This window comes from Ursus arctos, unplaced genomic scaffold (assembly GCF_023065955.2).
Source record: "Ursus arctos isolate Adak ecotype North America unplaced genomic scaffold, UrsArc2.0 scaffold_12, whole genome shotgun sequence".
In the NCBI taxonomy this organism is placed as follows: domain Eukaryota; kingdom Metazoa; phylum Chordata; class Mammalia; order Carnivora; family Ursidae; genus Ursus; species Ursus arctos.
In genome coordinates, this window is record NW_026622786.1 from 48,744,195 (window position 1) to 48,767,696 (window position 23,502).

General features: G+C 34.1%; 1 protein-coding gene across 2 annotated transcripts in view; it reads right to left on the reverse strand.

The window, feature by feature from the left end:
• LRRC7 (leucine rich repeat containing 7) overlaps nt 1-23,502 on the reverse strand; it is a 508,428-nt gene that overhangs the window by 97,758 nt on the left and 387,168 nt on the right. The window contains exons 12-17 of one of the 2 annotated variants that reach the window (XM_057310572.1): nt 13,030-13,159; nt 11,905-12,020; nt 7,322-7,391; nt 5,336-5,435; nt 2,554-2,678; nt 303-551 (exon numbers count right to left, since the gene is read on the reverse strand). In XM_057310572.1, coding sequence (XP_057166555.1) covers nt 303-551; nt 2,554-2,678; nt 5,336-5,435; nt 7,322-7,391; nt 11,905-12,020; nt 13,030-13,159 — 790 coding nt within the window. The remainder of the gene's footprint in view (nt 1-302; nt 552-2,553; nt 2,679-5,335; nt 5,436-7,321; nt 7,392-11,904; nt 12,021-13,029; nt 13,160-23,502) is intronic. The other variant, XM_057310571.1, reaches the window with a different exon arrangement.

A 23,502-nucleotide genomic window follows, 5' to 3' on the forward strand; every position in this document is an offset into this window, starting at 1 on the left:
GAAAAAAATCTTTAAAAATAAAAACATAAATAAAAATGAAGCACCCAACTCAAAAATCATGCCATATATCCCACCATTAGGCACCTCATTATTGATGTTCCCTCCCCTCTGACTTGGTTCTCTCCACCCCATTGCCAATGTCAATGAACAAAAACTTAAATTGAGATCAAACACTGGCAATTGGATGGTTTCTACACGATCAACATTTCTTACCCCAAATCATGCAGAACATACCCCATAAACCACTGTTCCAAGGTTGCCTCTACATGGGGGATTCTCCTACCCCAAACACCTAGGCCTACCTGTCTGCCACTTAGAGAGGGAAGAGTGGTGGATTGTGCTGCAACTGGCAATGGAGTACACATGCTCCTTTCCTGCTGGAGGCCACTTATACAACCCCATGCCAGCTGTGGGTCATTCTGGGGGACGGGCATATCTTGGATCTGCTGATCACACCTGGCCCATGGTGTGCAGCAATCGCCAGACAGTCTGGCAGGTTGGAGAGTAATCCCACGCTGGCCCCTTTCCCAGGGGGCTTGGCAGGAGTGATCCTGTGGGAGAAGGAATCTCCATTTTCTGGGAGAAAGAGGAGCACTGTAGCAATACTTTCACTTTATCATTTTTCTACTCTTGATTTTTTTTTTCACTCTGGGTAATGCATTTAAAACAACCATCAGAAAATTAGTTCAAACTCTGTAATAAAATAGTACCAATATCATATGAATGGGTCACAATTTTTTTCACACAATGCAGCATTCATACTACACTATACACTCTATAAGTAGGGCATTATACTCTAGTCCATTTGGAAGTTGATGACATAGGTCAGTGGTTCCTTTCTAAGTTTTATGTAAATGAAAGGTAAAATGGTGGTAAATTTAATGTATATGTAATGAACCAGAAAAGTGTGATTAATTTATTTTAAGATTTCTGTATATTCCATTCATCATACTTTCATGATGATTTATTTAGAAGTTTGTTTGTGTTCTAATTTGTCCAATAGCCAATGGCATTGGAAATATTCAAATTAGTCAAAACCAAGTGTCTGAGATTTTTGAAACACATATTGTTTCACCAAAATATAAATAAATCAAATATAAATAAGCATAAAGAGAATGCAATCTAAAGTATAATGAGCCTACTCTGATTATAAACAAACCTGGCCACATAACACACAAACAGGGCTTCTAAATAACTGTTTGCATTTACCATATTTTATGTTTTCATTGACACATATACCAGAGTATATTAATGTACTATTTTCTTGTTTAATCCTTTGAATATGGATTTTTAGGAATAAGTATGTAGTTTTTGACATTCAGTGAAGTAAAAGAATGAGTCAGAGGTCCAGTATAGAATGCATCATCCATTGGTTCTAGATTTAACATATGAACTCTCAAAAGAAGAACTGAAATGCTGTAAGGGTCTTTGTTTTAGTTTAGCATTGCTTTTTCTAGAAATTCACAAGTTAAAAAAAATGTTTCTTTGGTTATTAGATAGCACTAACCAAGCATCCAGAAACATTTTTTAAAACCCAAATCTTTAACAAAACTATCACTTTGATTTGGGAATCCACTTTGGATTTTACACAATGATGTAGAGGTGGCCCTTGTCGATTACCTTACTGTCTAAATCTAGTAAGGTTCCAGGGTGCGTTGGTTTAAGAAAAAAGTTTAGAAAATGTGGGAATGAGGGGACAGAAAAGAACACATTACACAATCTAGATCTATTAATAGGATGCACATACAATTACTTAGGCAATTAGTCACTCAGAGTGAGATCTGTTAGTATTCATGATGGAGAAAGTACACAAATAATACCATAAAAGATTAGAGATTCAAGATGTTGCCATGATGATAATATGAAGATCTGATGTTGATAAAATCTGTTCTGTACTTCAAATTTAAATAATGAAAAAATATAGATTTTAAAATTCCACTTTGTTACTTGACTTAGATTAGTTCTTATAAAGGATTTTAAAAAAGATGTTGGAGGTGAAAAAATTGAATATCACCTGCTGTTAGGCACTTGCCTCCTTTAAAACTGGTTTTCTCATTTAAGAAAACTCATAAATTCTTTTCAGATACCCCAGAGACAAAATATTTCAGAGATTTTTAAAGCCAATATAACATATTAATCCATTGGCTCGTCCATAAATGTATACTTTGGTCTCCTATGGCCTGCCTGGTGCCTTGCTTAGTGATTAAAAGAAAACCATTTCAATGTTTCAAAAATGTAATAAGGTGCTTCGATAAAGCCGATCACCCAGATTCGTTGGTTTGTTTTGGCTTTCTCTCACCTTGAATCTCTTTCATGTTGTTACTCTGTAAGATGGGGTGGTGTATCAAATTTGCTCAGTCAGAATTGGGACAGGAGTCTCATTCTGAAGCACACCAAGGCTTCTCAAGTTACCGTACTGCTATAATGAAGATGTGAAGATGTATCTGACCTTCAAGCAGAGGTCACTCAATTTGTCCCAAAGTCTATTTAAATAATAACAATGGACAAACAAAAATAATGAGAAGAAAGAAGAAACAAAATGAAAAGTTTCACCTTAACTTTCCCAGCATTTTCGTCATCTTCCTTTTTTTCTTCAAATTCAAAGGCAACAGTCATGCGTTGTTGTCTCTGCTCTTCCCACAGGGTAGGGTTAAAGCTGTCACTGTCTGACTGGAAATCTACAGTTAGATTCCAAAGTATTATTGCTTTTTTTTACATGAAGTGTTATTAATAGAGCTTAGTACACTATGCAAAAAATGGCAATAGGTACTACAAACAAGTACAAACATAAAAAAAGGGAAAAATAAAGAGAAAGAAAGAAGGAAATAAAGGAAAAAAAAAGAAAGAGAAGAGAGGGAATAAAATTCCCTTGATATTTGTTACATGGTTTTTTACATCTTAATTCAAATTCAGCTTTCCTAAGTACATATTAATTATATATTGGGATGGGGAAGTTTTCTAGTGTGGAGAACGGGCTCTCCAAAGGAAAATAATAATAATAATAACAATAATAATAATAATAATAATAATAAAGAGAGCTGGACTATACATTTTAAAATATTATTTTTAAAAATCTTCAACTAACACACCAGTGGTAGTACTAATATATCCTCAGTTTGTTAATGAGAAAACTCTAGGGGCGCCTGGGTGGCATAGCAGTTAAGCGTCTGTCTTCGGCTCAGGGCGTGATCCCGGCGTTATGGGATCGAGCCCCACATCAGGCTCCTCTGCTGGGAGCCTGCTCTTCCTCTCCCACTCCCCCTGCTTGTGTTCCCTCTCTCGCTGGCTGTCTCTATCTCTGTCGAATAAATAAATAAAATCTTTAAAAAAAAAGAGAAAACTCTAGCTGAGTTTTAAGAGATTTGCTCAAAGTTGTATAGCTTCTCTGGGTCAATGCAGGATTCTGTTCCAAGTCTGTGATTACAGAGCCGATACCCATATTTGTAGCTACTGAACTCTATCAGGATTTTGTAAAAGATACTACATAACATTGGTTTTTCGGTAAAATGTGTGAGATTGCAAGCTTTTCTTTGTGTGTGTGTGTGTGTGTGTGTAGTTGTGGGGGTAGTGGAGGGGAGCTTGTTTTTGGGGTAACTTTAAAATTATGGTCTCAAAACTAGTCTAAATATGACTCAAATTAACAAGGAAAATAAGCGGCTTATAAATCTTTAATTTATATCAAAAATGTAGGCTAATAGTAATATCTTCCTTACCAACATTAATTGTGAAGATCACATGAAAAAGCAATACAAGTACTTAGTTTAGTCTAAATTCTTTCCCAAAAGATGACCTTTATCATATATTTCCTTTTTTGTTGCAAGGGATTCTGAAGATTCATTTATTATACTTCTGCCTGAAAAGCCAAAGGGTGACGTACTCAAAGTTCAAGAAAATTTTCCTATTACTGTTCTTTCCTCAAAGGAAAGCAGAACAAAACCAAACCAGTCTAATTCCTTAACATCGTACCTTGCCTGACTAGTTATACCTCACTCCCCGCAATAAATGAGGGATTTAATATGTGAGACTGTATCTGAGAAATGACCAGCAAATCTGAGACTCTACACTTTTCCCTACATTTTCTTGAAATGAAATATTTCAGTAAGCTAGGGATACTAATATGAAAATATAAGTAAAGTTGCATGAATAAAAACAATCCTTAATTAAGGTTTTTCTTATAGCATATGTAAACATGGTGACTTCTCTTGCATAAATTCAAAAGATCAATTTTACTGAAGTCTGAAAAAAATATGAAACAATCTTTCCTTTTCCTACTTTTGTTAGTCGAAATTTGACTAAAAGATTCTAAAGTATCCCAAAATGATTCACTTATATTTGTAAGTCAAAGACTAATGATGTTTATTATAATTATCCCTGAAAATAGATCCATAAACAGACAGTTGCTTTTAAAATGTGCTCTCATTCAAGAGGATTGGGTGGATTTAATCCATGGGTGAAGTAAAGTGGGTTTACTCTTCTAAGAATTACCATTACTGTGAGACTGTAGAAAATATGTGTGGCAGCCTGTTCCGGCTTGGGTGAAGGAGCCTATGCAGGTTCCACAAGATAAAGGATAAACCTCCTTTAAAAATTTTATGAAATTTGTCATCATAAAGGATAGAAGATTTAATTTTAAAAAAGGTTTAGGTTTTCAACAAGTATTCCTATCAAAGCTACTGACATCATTTAGAGAAATTCCACTTGAAAGAGAAAGAATGGTCATTATTTTCAAGTCATCTCTTTATGGTTGACTCTTAACATGAAATAATTTGGGGCCTGGGATCACTGGACAATATGTTTAAATTGTGCTCATGAAATTGGTGAACACAGAAAATAAAACAGTACATTGAACCTTCCTTAAGGTCAGACTCTTCTTAGCCTATTTCAGTTGGCTGGATACTACATTTAGTGACCTAGTCCTATGTCTTACAATCCACCAAGGGAAGTTGTTCCTAGAAATCAACATTTTCACATAAGATATGAAGAGGGAGAGTTACGTTTTTGGAATCTTACTTGAAATAATATAGTGGACGTTGATTTTGTATCCTGCAACTTTACTGAATTCATTTATCAGCTTTAGCAGCTTTTGGGTAGTCTTTAGTGTTTTCTATATAGAGTATCATGTCATCCACAAATAGTGACAATTTGACTTCTTCCTTGCCGATTATGGAAGATAAGATTCATGCTTAGGGTTAACCCTTGGATGATTTATATGTGTCATGTAATTACTTTTATAGCCTTGCCCATGGGCCAGATTCCTGGCCAGAGATCAGAACAAAATTAATCCCTTTTATCCATGATCATATAAACATAGGAGACATTTTTACTGACAATTTACCTTCATCACCACGAGGTTGCTGGGGAAACATGTAGTTAGTCAATACTCTTTGCTTTGTTTCTGGATGGGCTTCAGTTTGTAAAGGGATAAGGGCTTTGGACTAGAAGCAAAGAACATATAAATCAGATTAATAGGATAGCAAATATGAAGAATATTACTTTTAGAGAAGATAACGGTCAATAGTCTGGCCTCACTGAGCTGAATGAACAATTAAAAGAAAGGCAGGGAAAAAAAGTAATGAAATAAGAAAGCATCTCATAAAATAAGACTGTTGCTGAGGAATATTCTCAAATTCTAAGGTCTTTATGCTGAGAGTTTCTTTTTCTCTAGTACACTCTTTTACAAAACCTATTCATCTTCACTGGCAATATCAGTTTTAATCTTAAAGAGACCAAGATGTATTAAATTGTTTCAACTAAGTGAGCTTTTGGTGTGGTTCTATATACTCACTCATTTTCACAACCTGCTGCCCTAAAAAGACAAATGGAAATTGCTATCAAATTCATGCTATTGCAAGATCATCTATGAATTTAATTAGGTTAAAACATAAGGATTTTTTAAGAGATAGTACTTTTTGTATCTGCTATATCAACAATATATTTCTTAAGAATGGCAATATTTCATTCTTTATTATTGATTTGATTTTAGAAATACTATTTCTGAAGGGTGTTTTAGAGCTCTGATATTATATACTATACATATAAATACACTACATATAAATATATTGGAAATGATGGTATCTAATGTTTAAAAATTGGTTTATTTCATGACATTTATCAATGGGAGTGAAGCACAAGGGGGATTTGGGATACCAACTTGTCTCATGAAACTGAGTCAGAAACACATTAAATCACTGTTCTAAATAAAAGTTAAATGATGCAGTCACCGTTCAGTTCATTCTCCCACAAGAATAATAAATCATAATATTAGTGGTTGTTTTTTCACAACGCAAGACTGTAGCATAGACTGTTCCATTAGCATAGCTCACATTGAATCCAGAAATGATTTACTTATATTGATATATTAATGCCTTGAAAAATCTATAGTTCATTGATAAGATTGGAATTTGAATGACAATCTTATTTTTTTTTTTTTTACTCAGCAGATGGAAGCAAGTGCTATAATGACTGTAGGGACACAAACATTCTAGTGCTTACAATCTGTACAGATTTATCTTATTTTTTCACAAAAGTAGCCCAATACCTAGAAGTCTGAATGATGATGCTACTTTTATGCTCAGGAAATGACAAGAAACTAAATTCAGATGATGTGTTTTCATTTGGCTATTCATATTTGGGGGTGTTTCAAAATTTTAGGATTATAAGATGAAAGTAAAAAAGACCAATAAACTATGTCAAAATTATCTGTCATCAGTTTTTTTCTGGTGGCAAATCAGATGTCTTCAACTGTTTCTTGTTATTTTCCTTATTAAAGTTACTCATTAACACTTGATGACTGATTCAATTATAATCTACTTATGCGAGTATAAAAAATAATATCAAACCAATTACAGAAAGTACTGGTAATAGTTGCAAAAACTATCTGAGAACTTCTTATATAAAATTTTAGGATCAAGTTGATCATAATTAAAAGTATGAAAAAAAAGGGAACATGTCCTCTGTGGGGACTACATTAATGATTTCTTATTCTTTACCTTCAGAGATTTAATTAAAGAATGTCCCCTAAGGACATATATGTACTACTTAGAAATAAAAAGGTATGAAAATGATCAATTTTGTGTATTAGATCTCTGGGAATGAAGTAGATGCTAAATCAAAGTATTTAAAGAGGGTGGGGATTATAGTACCGTATTGTCTGTATATAACTTGAATTGCTATCGTTACAAAAATCTCTCTTTTAGAAGATAAAGAATCTATATTTTGCAGTAATTGTTAAGAGTATCTATTGGGAATAAGTTAGTAATTCAAAGTTTCAATTATAGTTTATCTTAATAAATAAAATAAATCAGGTAATAAAAGTTTTTACCTGATTGTCAGAAAGCCACAAAGCTGCAAGCTCTTTAAGTTTGGTAAATGAGAATGGTAAATTCTTCAATCTGCAAAAACAAGAAAATTCTAATAGCATGGGTGAAGACGGAAATAGCTCGTTTTTATGAAGAATTATTTAAAATAATGTAACTTATTCGTTTCATTCTTCTCTCCAATTCTTTCTCTCCAGTAGTCTGAGCAATCTTTAAAAAGTGAAAATTTCCTGCTTACAACCCTTCAAATGCTTCCTATCATTTCTAGGATAAAATCCAGAATTGTTAACATGCTTTGTCAAACCTTACAAGATCTGGCCCCTCAGGCCTCTCCAGAAACTTATGCGACTCTTTTTTGGACTTAGTCTTCCCAGTGGCACTGACGGGCTTTCTAGCAGCCCACTACGAGGATTAGCCAAACTTTTCTCTCTGTCTGGAATATTCTTTCTCCCCAGCTTCACTAAACTAAATCCCACATGTCCTTTAGCTCTCACCTTAAATGTCATTTTCTCAAAGAGGCTTTTCCTGACTCTTCATTTAAATTACTTTCCCCAACGTAGTCTCAAAGTACCTTATATTCTCTTTGATGGAACATACCAAAGTTTGTAATTATATATTTATTTTTGTGATTACTTTTTTACTGGGTGATAGCCCCACAACATTGTTGCCTCCATGATGGGAAGAGGTCATGTCTGTCATCCTACTAAAGGTATCTACAGCTCCCAATGTTATGCTGACTCCCCAAAGTGTGTCCTTTTGTTCTCTCACTGTTTGTATACTGTGTAGTAAATATTCCAAGAGGGAAACTTAAAAAATGGATTTTGAGGTACATGAAGTTTGGCATCAGCTTTGGTATTCAATCAAAATGATCTAGTTTTGGCTTCAGCCTTTGAAGGACCAAATTAGCAAATGCCTACTTAAACATACTATCTGATATCCCTGAAATTGTGCATGATGAATGAATTGTGATTACATAGGTTACCATCACAGCTACTCAGCAAAGTGCTAACACAATCAAGGCATGCTGATGGATTTACTGTTAATTTCTGCATGTTCACTTTTGAATATACATACACATTTTAAATAGAACATGGAATAAAAATTTCCTTAAGTCTTTAATATATTGGAACTCTTTCAGCCAATTGATGAGTACATATATTTTGATAATGGAAATGGAAAATGTTACAATAATTAATAAAGATTATGGAAGTAATGTGATATGTAAAAGCAGTAAAATGCTTTCAAATAATTTAATAAATGTGAAAAGATATTGACAGCCAATACAAACATCAACAGTGTGTATTAGCCAGATAACTTTGGGAAGAATATAATAACCTCTCTGAGCTCATAAATATTTATAAAACATAAATAAGAATATAAAGAGTAACAGAGACTAACTTATAATTCTTTTTTTATAGAATATTTTGTTATATTAGTATTTATACCATGAAACCAAATTACATAAAAACTATTTATAGTTTTTAGTCACTTAATTTCATTTAAGCCAGGAATTATGAAGTACGGTCTTCTCACAACATATGGAGATGAATTAAAAGCAGAATATCAATTCTGCCACATCAAAATTACATGAGGGGTAACTCTCCAGAATCATATACAATAACATGTATGATAAATAATCATCAATTCAGTCATAAATATAGAGTATAAAGAAAAGAAAAGAAACTGTTAGAGAAAGATACGTTTTGTTTATTTCTCCTTGCTCTTCCAGTAACCTACATTGAAGGTGAGCTTCTCTTTAATATCACAAATGTACAACAATAAATTCACCATAGGAGCAATCTCGCAGTTGACAGTACAAAGGAATAATTTGTTCCTAAACTATAATACCAAACTTTTTAAATCTATTCTATTATAAATATGAAATTGTGATAGTCAAGACATTTGGATAACATTTCATATTTAATCTTTTATCCAGGAAGTTCTTTCTCTGATGGTAATGTTCAATTTTGGACTCAGTTTTGGCTGAATATTGATTTTAACTGCAGGCTTAGATTCATTGATTAATTCATTAATTAAAAAATATTAATTTGGCTCTATACTATGTTCCAGTCATTGTACTAGGAAAAAAATTAAGCTAATATAACTGGCCTGACAAAATATTTTACGTTCCTGATATTGTAAGATTCTCAATGTCTTACTCATATCTTTTACCCTAGCATCTAGCAATATGTCTGTCCCATGGTAGTTACTCAAGTATCCTTTATTTGTTGAATAAATAACTTCATTAGTAGCACTTGTACTTTCTAACACCATACCCAAAGATGAACTCAAAATGGATCAAAGACTTAAATGTGAGGCCTGAAGCCATAAAATTCCTAGAATAAAACAGGCAGTAATTTCCTTGACATTGGTTATAGAAACATTTTTCTAAATAGTCTCCTTAGGCAAGGGAAACAAAAGCAAAATTAAACTATTGGGACTACACCAAAATAAAAAAACTTCTGCACAGTGAAGGAAACTATCAACAAAACAAAAAAGCAACCTACTGAATAGAAGATATTTGCAAATGATATACCTGATAAGGGGTTTAATATCTAAAATATATAAAGAATTTATACAACTTAACACCAAAAAAAAAAAAAAAGTGCCATTTAAAAAATGGGCAGAGGACCTGAACAGACATTTTTCCAAAGAAAACATACAGATGGCCAAGAGACACATGAAAAGATGCTCAACATCACTCATCATCAGGGAAATGCAAATCAAAACCACTATGAGCTATCACCTTACACCTGTCCGAATGGCTAGAATCAAAAAGACAAGAAATAGCAAGTGTTGGTGAGGATGTGGAGAAAAAGGACCTGTTGCACTGTTGGTGGGAATGCAAACGGTGTAGCCACTGTGGAAAACAGCATGGAGGTTCCTTAAAAAATTAAAAATAGAAATACCATATGATCCAGTAATTCTACTACTGGGTATCTACCCAAAGAAAATTAAAACTCTAATTAAAAAAGATATATGTACCCCTATGTTTATTGTAGCCTTATGTGCAATAACCAAGATATAGAAACAACCCAAGGGTCTATCCGGAGATTAATGGATAAATGGATAATGGATAATGGATAAAGAAGATGTGCGTGTGTGTGTGTGTGTGTGTGTGTGTGTGTGTGTATATATATATATATATATTACTCAGCCACAAAAAAGAATGAGATCTTGACATTTGCCAGGTCCCACAAGGATGGACTTGGAGGGTATAATGTTAAGTGAAATAAGTTAAACAAATAAAGACAAATACCATATGATTTTACACATATGTGGAATTAAGAAATAAAACAAACAATGGAAAAAAAGAAATAAACAAACAAAAAAGACCTTTAAATACAGAGAATAAACTTGTGGCTGCCAGAGGAGAGGTGGGTGAGGGGATGGGTGAAATACATAAAGGAGATTAAGAATACACTTACAGTGATGAGCACTGAGTAATGTATGGAATTATTGAATCAATATATTGTATACCTGATACCAATGTAACACTATATGTTAATCATACTTCAATAAAAATAGTCAAAAATAACTTCACTTGTAGTACTTCTAATTATGGGTCATTTAAAATATTTGATTAGCATATTTTCTATATCATCATGGGAATATTATTGAGTTACTAAGTGAACAGTCTTTGAAAATCACATTATTATCATGATTTGTCTTAAACAAACTAACAAACGAATGAGAACTTGTACACTTATCTTGAAACTTACAGATCTGAATATTCTTAATGATTCCATAAAAGTCATCTTTGACAGTTTTGTTGCAGTCTCTCAGTTTCTCACTTTATCATTTGTCTGACTGAAACTTATTGAAAACAGAGTTCATACATTCTATTCTGTAATCACTTTGTCTACTTAGCAGTTATCTTCAGTCAATATTTATGTTTATCCTTTCCTATCTGAGAACAATTGTGGAAACAAAGATGAATTCAGTTTCGCTTTTTCTTTTTGTCTATACACCACTATAACACCTTTGTCACAAGAAGGGAACCTATCTTTTCTTTTTTTTCTTTTCTTTTTTTTTTGCCCTACTCTGAACATGACTAAAGGACCATTTGGTTGTCCTTACAATAATGTACAAACTTCACAATTTTTGAGTATTAGGTAATTGGCAATATTCTTACCGATATTCTGGTGGTGTTGACAATACACCCATTGCCCAGTTAATTTACTGGAGACATAAATGCGTACATGAAAGCATATATATATGCATACATACATACATACTTATATACATGATTTCAATTAATGTATTTTGTATCTTTTTATTATAATTTTTCCAGGTCTTCATAATATTATGCTTTCTGCATATAGGAGGGTTTTGGTATATAAATTTGGGTGTATAAATTTTATATAATTTAAACATACAACATAATATATGACCTGAATTTAATCAAATAAATTTAGAAATATCAGTTTATAAATAATTTAGCTTCTGCCATTTTCTCAATAAAATATTGATCTACATTCTATATACTTCATAAGACACAGAAAATGTTTCTAAAATCATTAACAAGAAACAATAATTTCCTTTCAGTAAGTAACTAATATGTGATTGTGAAATGTTGCAGAAATACCTGTTGTCACTCAAATTTAAGACTCTTAGTTTCTGCATCTGTCCAATCTCTTCAGGAAGAAATTCCAGTTTATTGGAACGTAGAGACATAACTGTTACATTCTTACAGCTTCCAATCTATGGGTAACAAAAGAAAGTAAGTAAAGAAGTACACCATAAACTATTTTTATATTAATTTTTAATATTAAAATAACTTAATTTACACATTTCCTTATCACTTTTAAGACTCTTAATATATCTACTGCTTTATTTTTTGTAATCTCTCCTTAAAATATGTGAATATATTATATATATTCCTTTAGATGTTAAGACAACATATATCTCATACTCTTTTGCATATTAGGAAGTTTCTTTATAATTTTATTATTAGAATGCTCATTAGCTTCATTGTTTTCATAAATAACATTGTTTTTACAGTCCATCCAAGTGACTACTAATATATCTATGTTTCTAATAGATTACTCATACACAAAAGATAAAATATTGTTACCAGTTCCAAGACCAAGTTAGGCTCATTTCATGTTACAATGGTACTTGTCATGTTTATTCATAACTTTTGGCTCTAAAATAATGACATATTGACTATTGTTCCTTCATTATAGAAGTGTTCAGCAGAAAATATTAAAGCGAAAACATACTTCACACTTTTTTCTTGACATTAATCAATAAAAATCCCACTTAGAAATAAAAACTGAATCTTTTGGTGAAATCTAAAATAAAAATAATATTATCATGTCATATGATACTTTAAAAAAAGTTATTTCCATTAAAAATCTTTCACTTCAGAAATGGAAATGTAATTATCCCAGGATGTTACTTATTACTATTCTTAAAAGCAAAATATTTAAATTAAATTATTTAAAATTGTATTCCTTAGCATTGATTAACTTACAATATTTTATTACTTCTCTTTCTAAGTAATGTTTAAGTCAAATGGATTTTCTGAGTCAAATATAAGAATTTATCACTTATTTAAAAAAGAATAATTAACACACACATATGTAGATAATTCCTATATACATTGACAGCTCAACTTATGAATCTATGTTGCCATTGCACCTGTTAAGACTTAATCCCCAAACATATTCATTAAAAGTTAATTAACAGAAATAAGTTTATTCCTCACTTCTCGGGGTAATTCTGGAAGGAAATTCTCATCGACTGCTAGCGTTCGAAGACTATGAAGGTAGCCAATAGTAGAAGGTAGAGACTCCAGTTCATTACAGCTGCAGTCAAATTCTTCCAATAAAGATAAACTGAAAAGTTAAGTACATTAGTTAGACATATTAAAAGGTAAAATGGCGAAAGAGCTTTTAAAAAGCCACATATCCAAGTTCACTGAACAAAAAGCTTATTCACCTAATGACAATAGTATCATATAAATTATTTTATCAGTTCAGCCAAGTGGTTCAATACCATTTAATGAGTGGTTCAATTTTGTAAAATAAATATGGCTTCTTTTTTCCCTTTCTAAATTCACCTGCCATTTAACTGAGCCATTGAAAATGACACAAGGTTTTGTTTGCTTGTTTTTATACTTATAGGCTGATGTTCATAGTGCATGTCCTTGGAATGGCTGCATATAACTGGCATGGCAGAAGTATGGAGAGGGCAGGTCCACAAAAGGGAGGATAAAGGGGCCCAAACATTAAAAACAAATCACTGGTTAAATTTTAGGCATTTTACTAAGCATTTTAAAGATAAAAATAACTAATCTTTACCTTATAGCAATTCTATAAGATAGTTATTTTTAAACCCATTTTAAAGATAAGGAAATTGAGACCTACAGAGGCTAAATAACTTGCTCAAGGCCACACAAAATAGAAAAGCTGGGACCCAAAATGCACACAGTATGCCTCCACTGTATTTTCCTGCCTCTTAGCCCGTGCATCTGTAGCGGAGGCTATGGGCAGGGCCCATTTCAGCCTGCAGATAAGTTTAGTTTGGTTTACATGGTATTTTATTATTGCATTGTATTGTATTTTTTTTTTTTTTAAGATTTGTTTATCTATTTTAGAGAGAGAGAGAGAGTGTGGTGGGGGGGAGCAGATGGAGAGAATCTCAAGCAGACTCTCCACTGAGTGCAGAGCCCGATGTGTGGCTCAATTTCATAACCCCGAGATCATGACCTGGGTCGAAACCAAGGGTCAGATGCTTAACCAACTGAACCACCCAGATGCCCCTACACAGCATTTTAAAAAGTGGTAAACTCTACATAATGACCCAGACTTTTGGTGCCTCTTGAAAGAGGGAAATCTGGCGATACCAGGCTGGTATTCCTCCACGACGAGCAACAGAAACAGAGTAATGGCTGCTGCCTTCACATGAATGCAGTTCTTTAGCTTGTCGCAATCTCTACTACTCCATGTATAGCCAGTTTTAACCCAGATCGACACAAAGAAATTGTATAAATGCACATTCATGTTATCACAAGGGAACAAGACATTTCAATATCTGGTTTGAGATAGCTGGGAAAGAAAGACGGCCTGTCACTGAGGGAGCGCTCTCTGTAGTTAAGCTGTCATTGATGCTGTTGTTAGTATTATTACACTGTTATTACCATTCATATCATCGTTATTACTGTAATAGGAAGGAACCCCCAAGTGTGAGGATCTCGCTGTTGCAAAGGGAAGAATGAATTAGAGTTAGTGGGAGTTAGAGTTGTAGAATCAGCTTCCTTTTTTTACGTCTTGGAACTAGCTGGCTTGAAAGCAATTAACTCCCATCATTTAGTTAATGAGTAAACACAGACATTAAGCATATGGGTTTTAAGTCAGAATGGATTTGTGCCCCAGCTCTGTCGCTTACTCGATGTGTTATCTTGGGTGTCAAACAATAAAACGACGATCACAGCTCAAAAGCCAAAGCTGATTTTATTTACCTGCGAGGTGAAAGAACATACCAGGGAAGACATTCACTGAGTAGTGCTCTGACGGGGAAAAGTCAGTGCCAAAAGGGGGTGGTCACAGTGGAATACGCTTATTAAAGATTAAACATGTGCATTATGGAGAGGGTGGAATGAGTTCACAAGTCTGTGTACTGTTAAGTAAAGCAAGTCCCGTTAACCACGGGTCAGGGAAGAATAATTTGGTAGGTCGAGTCTGACCCTGACTAAGGTAACCCAGGGTTCATGGTCCTTACCAGCTTCAACTGGTTAGAACCAGATGCAGTGAAACATGGCATTCAGCTTTGAATAGTGTCTCATAAACAAATGCTGCTTTATTTTATTTTATTTAAAAATAAAAATTTCAGATGTATGTTCAGAGGTAGAAGTCAAAGACTTAACAGTTCAAAATATAATGAAGGTTTCTCATTTTTCCTTTCTTTCATAAAAACATTTTTTTAAATAAAAACATATGTTGAGGTTAGTCTTGAGTCACAGTAAAGCAGCCCTTACTTTGCATAGTTCTGATATGAACTCATTTCAGTCATCATGGTTTCATTAAATAACATTATTCCCCCATCACCAAGGCTCAAACTTCAGTATATTAACTGTGAGTAACGGCATAAAACATAGACTTCGCTCTTAACTCCTGGGCCCACAAATCACAATGTAAATAACAGATGTGCAGCACGGTCAGTGACTCGTCACATACCTTCTTTCTAAGGCTGTCAGTGATTTGTCCCTAAACATCGGTCATTTAGTTCACACCACAAACAGTACATCATGCAGTTGGTTTGCCTTCTTGTCAATCAGTAGAGAGATACTATAGGTACAATAATTTAATATTTATAGCACTGTTACTGTTGGAAAATGCTCTTGGTCTCCCTAATTCTCTTGGTGATTTAAATGAAAATGTGAAAACTGGCTTTTTATCGCCAAGAACAACTTCATTAACCCTGCCAACGGACCAAGGAGTTATTTCAACTTTGAAAGCCTATTATCTTACACAGACTTTTGAATAGGCTATCAATGCTACAACTAGAGATCATACAATTTCTTTAGTTGAGTTTTGGAAGAAATATGACATAAAGCATACAAATGAAAATATGCAAGCATCATGGCAGGAAGCCACGGTAAGCAATAAGCGAGCATGACAGCAGAAACTTTTACCACACTGTGCAAACAACTTCACAGGGCCTGGAAAAACATAACTGGAGTTACAGAAGAAATAGCTGACTGTGGGCATGTTGCCTGCCACTCTTCAAGGGACCATGCACACTCTGCCAGAGGAACTTCGAGGCAAGCTTGTTGACATAAACGAGGGAAGTGGTTGTAATGAAAAGGATGAAGATGTCTTAGAGGAAGTGACACTGGTAATAAACTTCACATTAAAGCAACTGTCAGGGATGTTTCATGACACTGAAAGCACAAAGGATAGAAGTTTGGAAGCCTATTTAAGCTTAAAAAGACAATTCATCAACACATAGGAAAGATGTTCACTCTGAATTATGATTTACATGATGAAAAGAAGGCAAGTACTGTTCAAACTAATCTTGATAACTTTTTTTTTTTACAAAAAGCCCACTTTAATTCTTGATGTTCCTGCTGTTTACAAAGACAGCAAACTATAGGAATGTTAGTTTTACTATTTTTCCATTTCCCTATACACTTAAAACCAACAATAATAGTATTTAATGTTTTAAAAAAGGTTTTAAAGACCTTCAGGCAGAACTATCAGAGTTTTCCCTCATTGACTATTTTTTTTTAAAGATTGTATTTATTTATTCGACAGACAGGGAGGACAAGCAGGGGGAGTGGCAGAAGGAGGGGGAGAGGGAGGGGGAAACAGGCTCCCAGCTGAGCACAGAGCTGCGGGGGGGGGGGGGGGGGGGGGCTCAATAGCAGACACTTAATGGACTGAGCCACCCAGGCGCCCCTCCCTCATTGATTATTAAGACTGTTGCATGATTTCAGCTTGAACGGTTGTTTTCACAGTCCTCCACTACTGTGCAAAGTGAGAACTTCCTGCATTGAAAAAGACAACGTTTTGACTGCACAATGGGCTGTACTGAATCAATAATTCATAGTCTGAAAGAATTTTACATCTCTGGGTTATAGAGAAAGATATTAAATGCAAAGTACACACTCTTCAATGATCTCTGAAATTCAAAAGATTTAAACCCATAACATTCCAGCTGACTTTGCTGATGGCACTCTTATTAGGAATCACTTAAGGTATTTTAATACAGGATCCTCGACGAAAACAGTTATATCACATTTACTCAGATTAACACTGGCTTTCAAAAGATAGAGCAAAATAAGTGAAATTGGTCACCAGAGAAAGACAAATACTGTATAATCTCACTTATATGTGGAACCTAAAACAAAATGAAACTGAACTCATAGATACAGAGAAGAGATTGGCGCTTGCCAGAAGTAGGGATTGGGGATGGGAGAAATGGGTGAATGTGGTCAAAAGGTACAGACTTCCAGTTACAAAATAAAAAAGCAATGTGGATACAATGTCCAGCATGGTGGCTATAGTTAACAATACTGTATGTATTGCATATTTTAAAGTTGTTAAGAGAATAGATCTTACAAGTTCTTATCACAAGCAAAAAATTTTTTTGTAACTATGTATGGTGATGAATGCTACTAGACTTACTGTAGTCATCATTTCACAATATATACAATCATTGAATCATTATGTTGTGCACCTGAAACTAATATAATGTTATATCAGTTATATCTTAATAAAAATTCATTATACTTTTTGCCAAAAATAGACCAAAAGTTCCTCTTTTTTTTTAAGAATTGTTTTCTGTAGTCTATAATTATACACATTAAAAGGAAAAACAAAGTGCAAAGAAAGTGTAAAATAGTTTAAAGCAGTGCTTCCCAAACTTCAGAGTGCCTATGAATCAACAAGAGAACTTATTTAAATGCAAATTTGGAGTCAGTGGTTAGGGTGGGCCTAGATCCTGCATTCATAACAGGTTCATAGGTGATGTAAATGCTGCTGGTTCTAGGACCACACACTGGGTTAGTTGTTAGGTTTTAAATAACGTCCCTGCAAATACTTCAAGAGCAGCATTTAAACACAAACGCACACACACACATACTAGACATGCTCATAAAAGCGAAAAATCTATAGAAATATTACAAGAGTTGTACTCAGTAAAGCTTTGTCTTAGTTCACACATGAGTGCTACTGCTAAAGTAAGCTACTGAAGGTAGTAATGCTTGAAATTAAACAAAAATAATAGTATTGACTTAATTTTCTAAAAATACTCTCTGCTTTTTTCTCTAGTTTGGTCTTCATGAATTAGTTTTGGCTGGGAAGATATTACTGTATCATTAACCCTAATTACCTAGTAAGAGAGATTGTGAATATATTATATGGATAATCTGTAATTTCACTTTAACATCATTCATGACTATTAGAAACCATTAGATCCTATTAAATGTTTTATTAATGTAGATGCTAACAAACATAAAAATAAATGGCTTTGGGCTTCATTTTCTTTGTTCAGTTTCAACTCAATAGAAATAATGTAATTCAGTGGAAATATTCACAGACTTGGTTTCTAATTCTAGTGTGACCACTTAATAGCTGGGTGACTTTTGTCTACGATTAATCCCTGTTTTCTCAACTGTAAAATTGGTTGATAGTGTCTAATACTGAGAGTTTCAAAGAGGATTAAATGTATGCTAAGCCCCTGGCATATATACGGCACTTCAATAAAATCACCTGTTCCAGGGTGGAGAGTACCTGAAAAATATCTTGAATAATATTTCTGAAGTATATAAAAGTTATCCTGTTTAAAATGTGTTGTTTCATATAAACAAAACCTTCTAATAGACAAAATGTAAAACTACCTGCAGTTGATTAGTAAGGCACTGGAGCTAGAAAATTTAAGATTAAATTTATAAAATAAATTTAATAGTATTTGCAAAGATTTAGTAGAAAGGGATATATAAGCATAACTTGGAGATATTGTGTGTTTGGTTCCAGACCACCATAAATAAAACAAATATCGCAATAAGGTGAGGCAAATGAATATTTTGGTTTTCCTATAATATTTTGGTGCATGTAAAAGTTATGTTTACACTATACTACAGTGTACTATTAAACGTACAATCGCATTATGTCTAAAAAATGTACATATTTTAATTTTTTTTTTTTTTTGCTATAAAATACTAACCCTCATCTGAGCTTTCAGTGAGTGATAATCCTTTTGCTGTGGAGGTCTTGCCTTGATGTTGATGGTAGCTGATAGATCAGGGTGGTGGTTGCTGAAGGTTTTTGTACAATTTCTTAAAATAAGATGACAATGACGTTTGCTATATCAATTGACTCTTCCTCTCATGAACCATTTCTCTGTAACATATGATGCTGCTTGATAGCATTTTATATACAATAGAACTTCTTTCAAAATTGGAGTCAATCCTCTCAAGTCCTGCTGCTGCTTTACCAACTAAGTTTATGTAATATCCTTTGCTGTCATTTCAACAGTCTTCACACATCTTCACCAGGAGTAGATTCCATCTCAAGAAACCACTCTCTCTGCTCATCCATAAAAAGCAACTCCGTATCCACTGCATGTATGATCATGAGGTTGCAGCAATTCAGTCATATCTTCAGGCTCCACTGCTAATTCTCTTGCTATTTCCATCACATCTGCAGTTACTTCTCCACTGAAGCCTTGAACCCGTCCAAGTCATCCATGAGGGTTGCAGTCAACTTCTTCCAAACTCCTGTTAATCTTAGTATTTTGACTTCTTCCCATGAATTACAAATGTTCTTAATGACACCTAGAATGATGAATCTTTTCCAGGAGGCTTTCAATTTACTTTCCCCAGATCTATCAGAGGCAGAACTATCTACAGCAACTATAGCCTTACAAATTGTATTTCTTAAATAATAAGACTTAAAAGTGAAAATGACTCCTGGATCCATGGGCTGTAGAATGGGTGTTGTGTTAGCAGGCATGAAAACAACATTGATCTCATTGTATATCTCCATCAAAGTTCTTGGGTGAAAGGGTGCATTGTCAATGAATGAGCAGTAATATTTTGAAAGGAATGTTTTTTTCTAAGCAGCAGGTCTCAACAGTGGGCTTAAAATATTCAGCAAATCATTTTGTAAATAGATGTGCTCTCATCCAGGTTTTGTTGTCCCATTTATAGAGCACAGGCAGAGGAGATTTAGCAAAACTCTTAAGGGTCCTAAGATTTTTAGAATGGTAAATGAGCATTGGCTTCAACTTAAAATCACCAGCTGGTAGTGCCTGGGTGGCTCAGTCAGTAAGCATCCAACTCTTGATTTTGGCTCAGGCCATGATCTTGGGGTTGTGGGATTGAGCCCTGCCTCGGGCTCTACACTCTGAGGGGAGTCTGCTTATCTCCCTCTCCCTTTGCCCTACACTTTACTCTGTGTGCATGTGTGTGCCTGTGCGTGCCTTCTCGTGCTCTCTCTCTCAAATAAATAAATCTTTAAAAAATAAATAAATAAAATCACCAGCTGCATTAGCCCCTAACAAGAAAGTCAGCCTGTCCTTTGAAACTTCTAAGCCACATATTAACTTTTCCTCTTTAGCTGTAAAAGTCCTAGGTGGCATCGTCATCCAATAGAAGGCTGTTTCATCCATATTGAAAATCTGTTGTTTAGTGTAGCTGCTTTCATTAATTATTATAGCTAGATCTGGATAACTTACTGCAGCTTCTACATCAGCACTTGCTGCTTCACCTTGCACTTTTATGTTATGGCAACAGCCTCTTTCCTTAAACCTCATGTACCAACCTCCATTAGCTTCCAACTTTTCTTCTGTGCCGTCCTCACCTCTCTCAGCCTTCAAAGAACTGAAGAGATTCTGGCTCTGGATTGGGCATTGTTGGGGCAGGGAATGTTGGGGCTGGTTTGATCTTCTAACCAGACCATGAAAACTTTCTCCATATGAGCTATAAGACTGTTTTGTGTTCTTATCATTCATGTGTTCACTGGAGGAGAGTTGTAATTTCCTTGAACAACTTTTCCTTTACATTCACAACTTGGCTGTTCGGCACAAGAGGCCTAGCTTTTGGCCTATCTTGGATTTAAGCTAAATCATTTCTAGCTTTTGATTTAAAGTATGAGATATGCAACTTCCTTTCACTTGAATACTTAGAGGCTGCTGCAGAGTTAGTATTTGGCCTAATTTCAATATTGTTGTGTCTTGGCAGATAGAGAAGGCTGAGGAGAGGGAGGAAGATGGGGGAACATCTGGTTGGTAGACCAGTTAGAACACAAATGACATTTACAGATAAGTTTGCGGTCTTGCATGTGTGCAGTTCATGGTGTCCCTAAGCAGTTACAGTAGTAACATCAAAGATCACTGATCACAGATCACCATAACAAATATAATAATGATGAAAAAGTTTGAATTATTGTGAAAATTACCAAAATGAGACATAGAGACATGAAGTGAGCAAATGCTGTTGGAAAAATGGCACTGATAATGTTGCTCAATGCAAGATTACCACAAACCTTAAGTTTGTAAAAAATCTCAGTATCTGTAAAGTACAATAAAATGAAGTATGTCTGTTATAATTAAAGAGAAAGATACAAAACTTGTTTGGAAAAAGCAAGTTGCTTAAATAGCTACTGCTTGAAAGCATTAGGATATCCCAGGAGTTAAGAGACCAAACTGCAGCCAGCCAGCTGGGATGGACTCGAACAATTACTAACAGCAATATCCTTGCCAAGTTACTTAATTACTCTGTACCTTAGTTTCATCACTGGGCACAAGAGGGTGATAACAGCAGTTAACCATGTGTTACAAGGACCAAATACAGGTAAAACACTTAGAATGGGCCCATAATGAATGCTAAGTAACTTTTGCCATTATCCTTATTTTCAGAGATTGTAAAATCAATTTCATTTAATGTAGGCCAAGAATCAAGTTTTAGACCCTATTCTTAATTTTGTCATTAATATTAGGTAAGTCGCTTGTGCTCCTTCTAAACAATGCAAGAAATTAACAAAACTGAAACTAATTCTTTTCTGTAGTGTTCACTAAATGAAACACCCAGTTTTTGTACTAAATCTACAGTTTAAGGTGAATCCAGTCAAATCATGGTGGCAACAACATTTGTTGGGTATAGTCAATCATTTAGAGGTTTTACTCGTGAAACATCTATGTTGACTGATTTTAAACAGTCACCATTATTGTCAAGACAATATACTTTTCATTTGACCCAATTTTCCCATTCTTCCAAAGTAATCACTGATCTTTCCCTTCCTTTGGATTCTTTAGGAAGTTAATTAGGTTGGTTGAAAAGAATACCTGTAATTTTTTTTTTATTATAGGAGAAAAGTACCACCCAAATGTAAAATTCTATCCAGAAGTATTTTTTTTTAAGTGAACATTTCTACAACCTATGAGTAGAAAAAAGCTTTTCTCATTGCAAAAGACCACTAAAAAAAGACTCTATATGCTTCAAGATAGGATACTGAAAGATTTTTTAACTAACCAAAATATAGAAATATTTAACTTATGCTGTATTTATAATTTGGCCACAATCCATAAATGGTCACAGTCCTAAAATATTCAGGCAGGGAGTGAAGGAGAAAATAGATAGTAGAGGACAATGGCTTTTAAATGGAAATCATTTCTGGTTTTGTACCTTAACTGAAATCTTATAGAATCAGTGAAGTTCCATTTGATCATTTCTCTGTATCTTTCTCAATAACTTTACTCTTTCTATATGGACAACTCTATCACTTTGGGAAATACATTACAATCTTTTTCTTTTGTGTTTTAAATTTCTCTCTAGGTCCTTAGACTTTACAACCAAATACTATGATTCTAAAGGCTTATTCTTGAGAACTCTGCTAAAAAGCTTAGAAACAATTTCAAACAGTGCTTTTCTTGAGAGTGTATTTTATAATTTTAAAATATATATGTCATGGACTAAATGTTTGTGTCCTACCTTCCAATTCTTATGTTAAAGCCTTTACCTCCAGTGTTATAGTATTTGGATATGGGCCTTTGGGAGGTAATTAGGCTTAGATGAAGTCATTGAGGACTGGGCCCTCATAATGGGATCATTACCCTTATGAGAAAAGACACTAGAGAACTAGTCTCTTTCTCCCCCTCTCTCTGTATACACAAAGAAAAGGTTGTGCGAGCACACTGAAAGACAGTAGCTGCTTGTAAGCCAAAAGAGGAGTCCTCAGAATGAAATCTACCTTGCCAAGACCTGATCTTGGACTTCCCAGCCCCTAGAACTGTGATACATACATTTGTGTTGTTTAGGCCACCTCATCGGTTTTATTTAATTATGGCAGCCTGAGCAGACTAAGACAGTATATTATTATATTTGAAAATCAATATAAAACATTTTTCTTTTTAAACACTGGAAGTTACTTCATGTTATATTACTAATCCTCACACAAATGAACATAAACAACAATAAATAAATAAATGTCTTTTTAATTACTATTAATGACTATTATAATTTATTGAAGACTATCCACCACTAAGTCTCACAACAACCTCTGAGATGAATTATTATTTCTATTTTTCAGATGAGAAACTGCAATTCTGAGATGTGCAGTGACATGTCCAAAGGTCCATTAGTTAATGAGTGGAGAAGCCAGGATTGAAATCTGTCTAGTTCCAAATCTTGCAAACATTCCCCTTGGCCATACTGCTTGGGTACATACAATGAAAG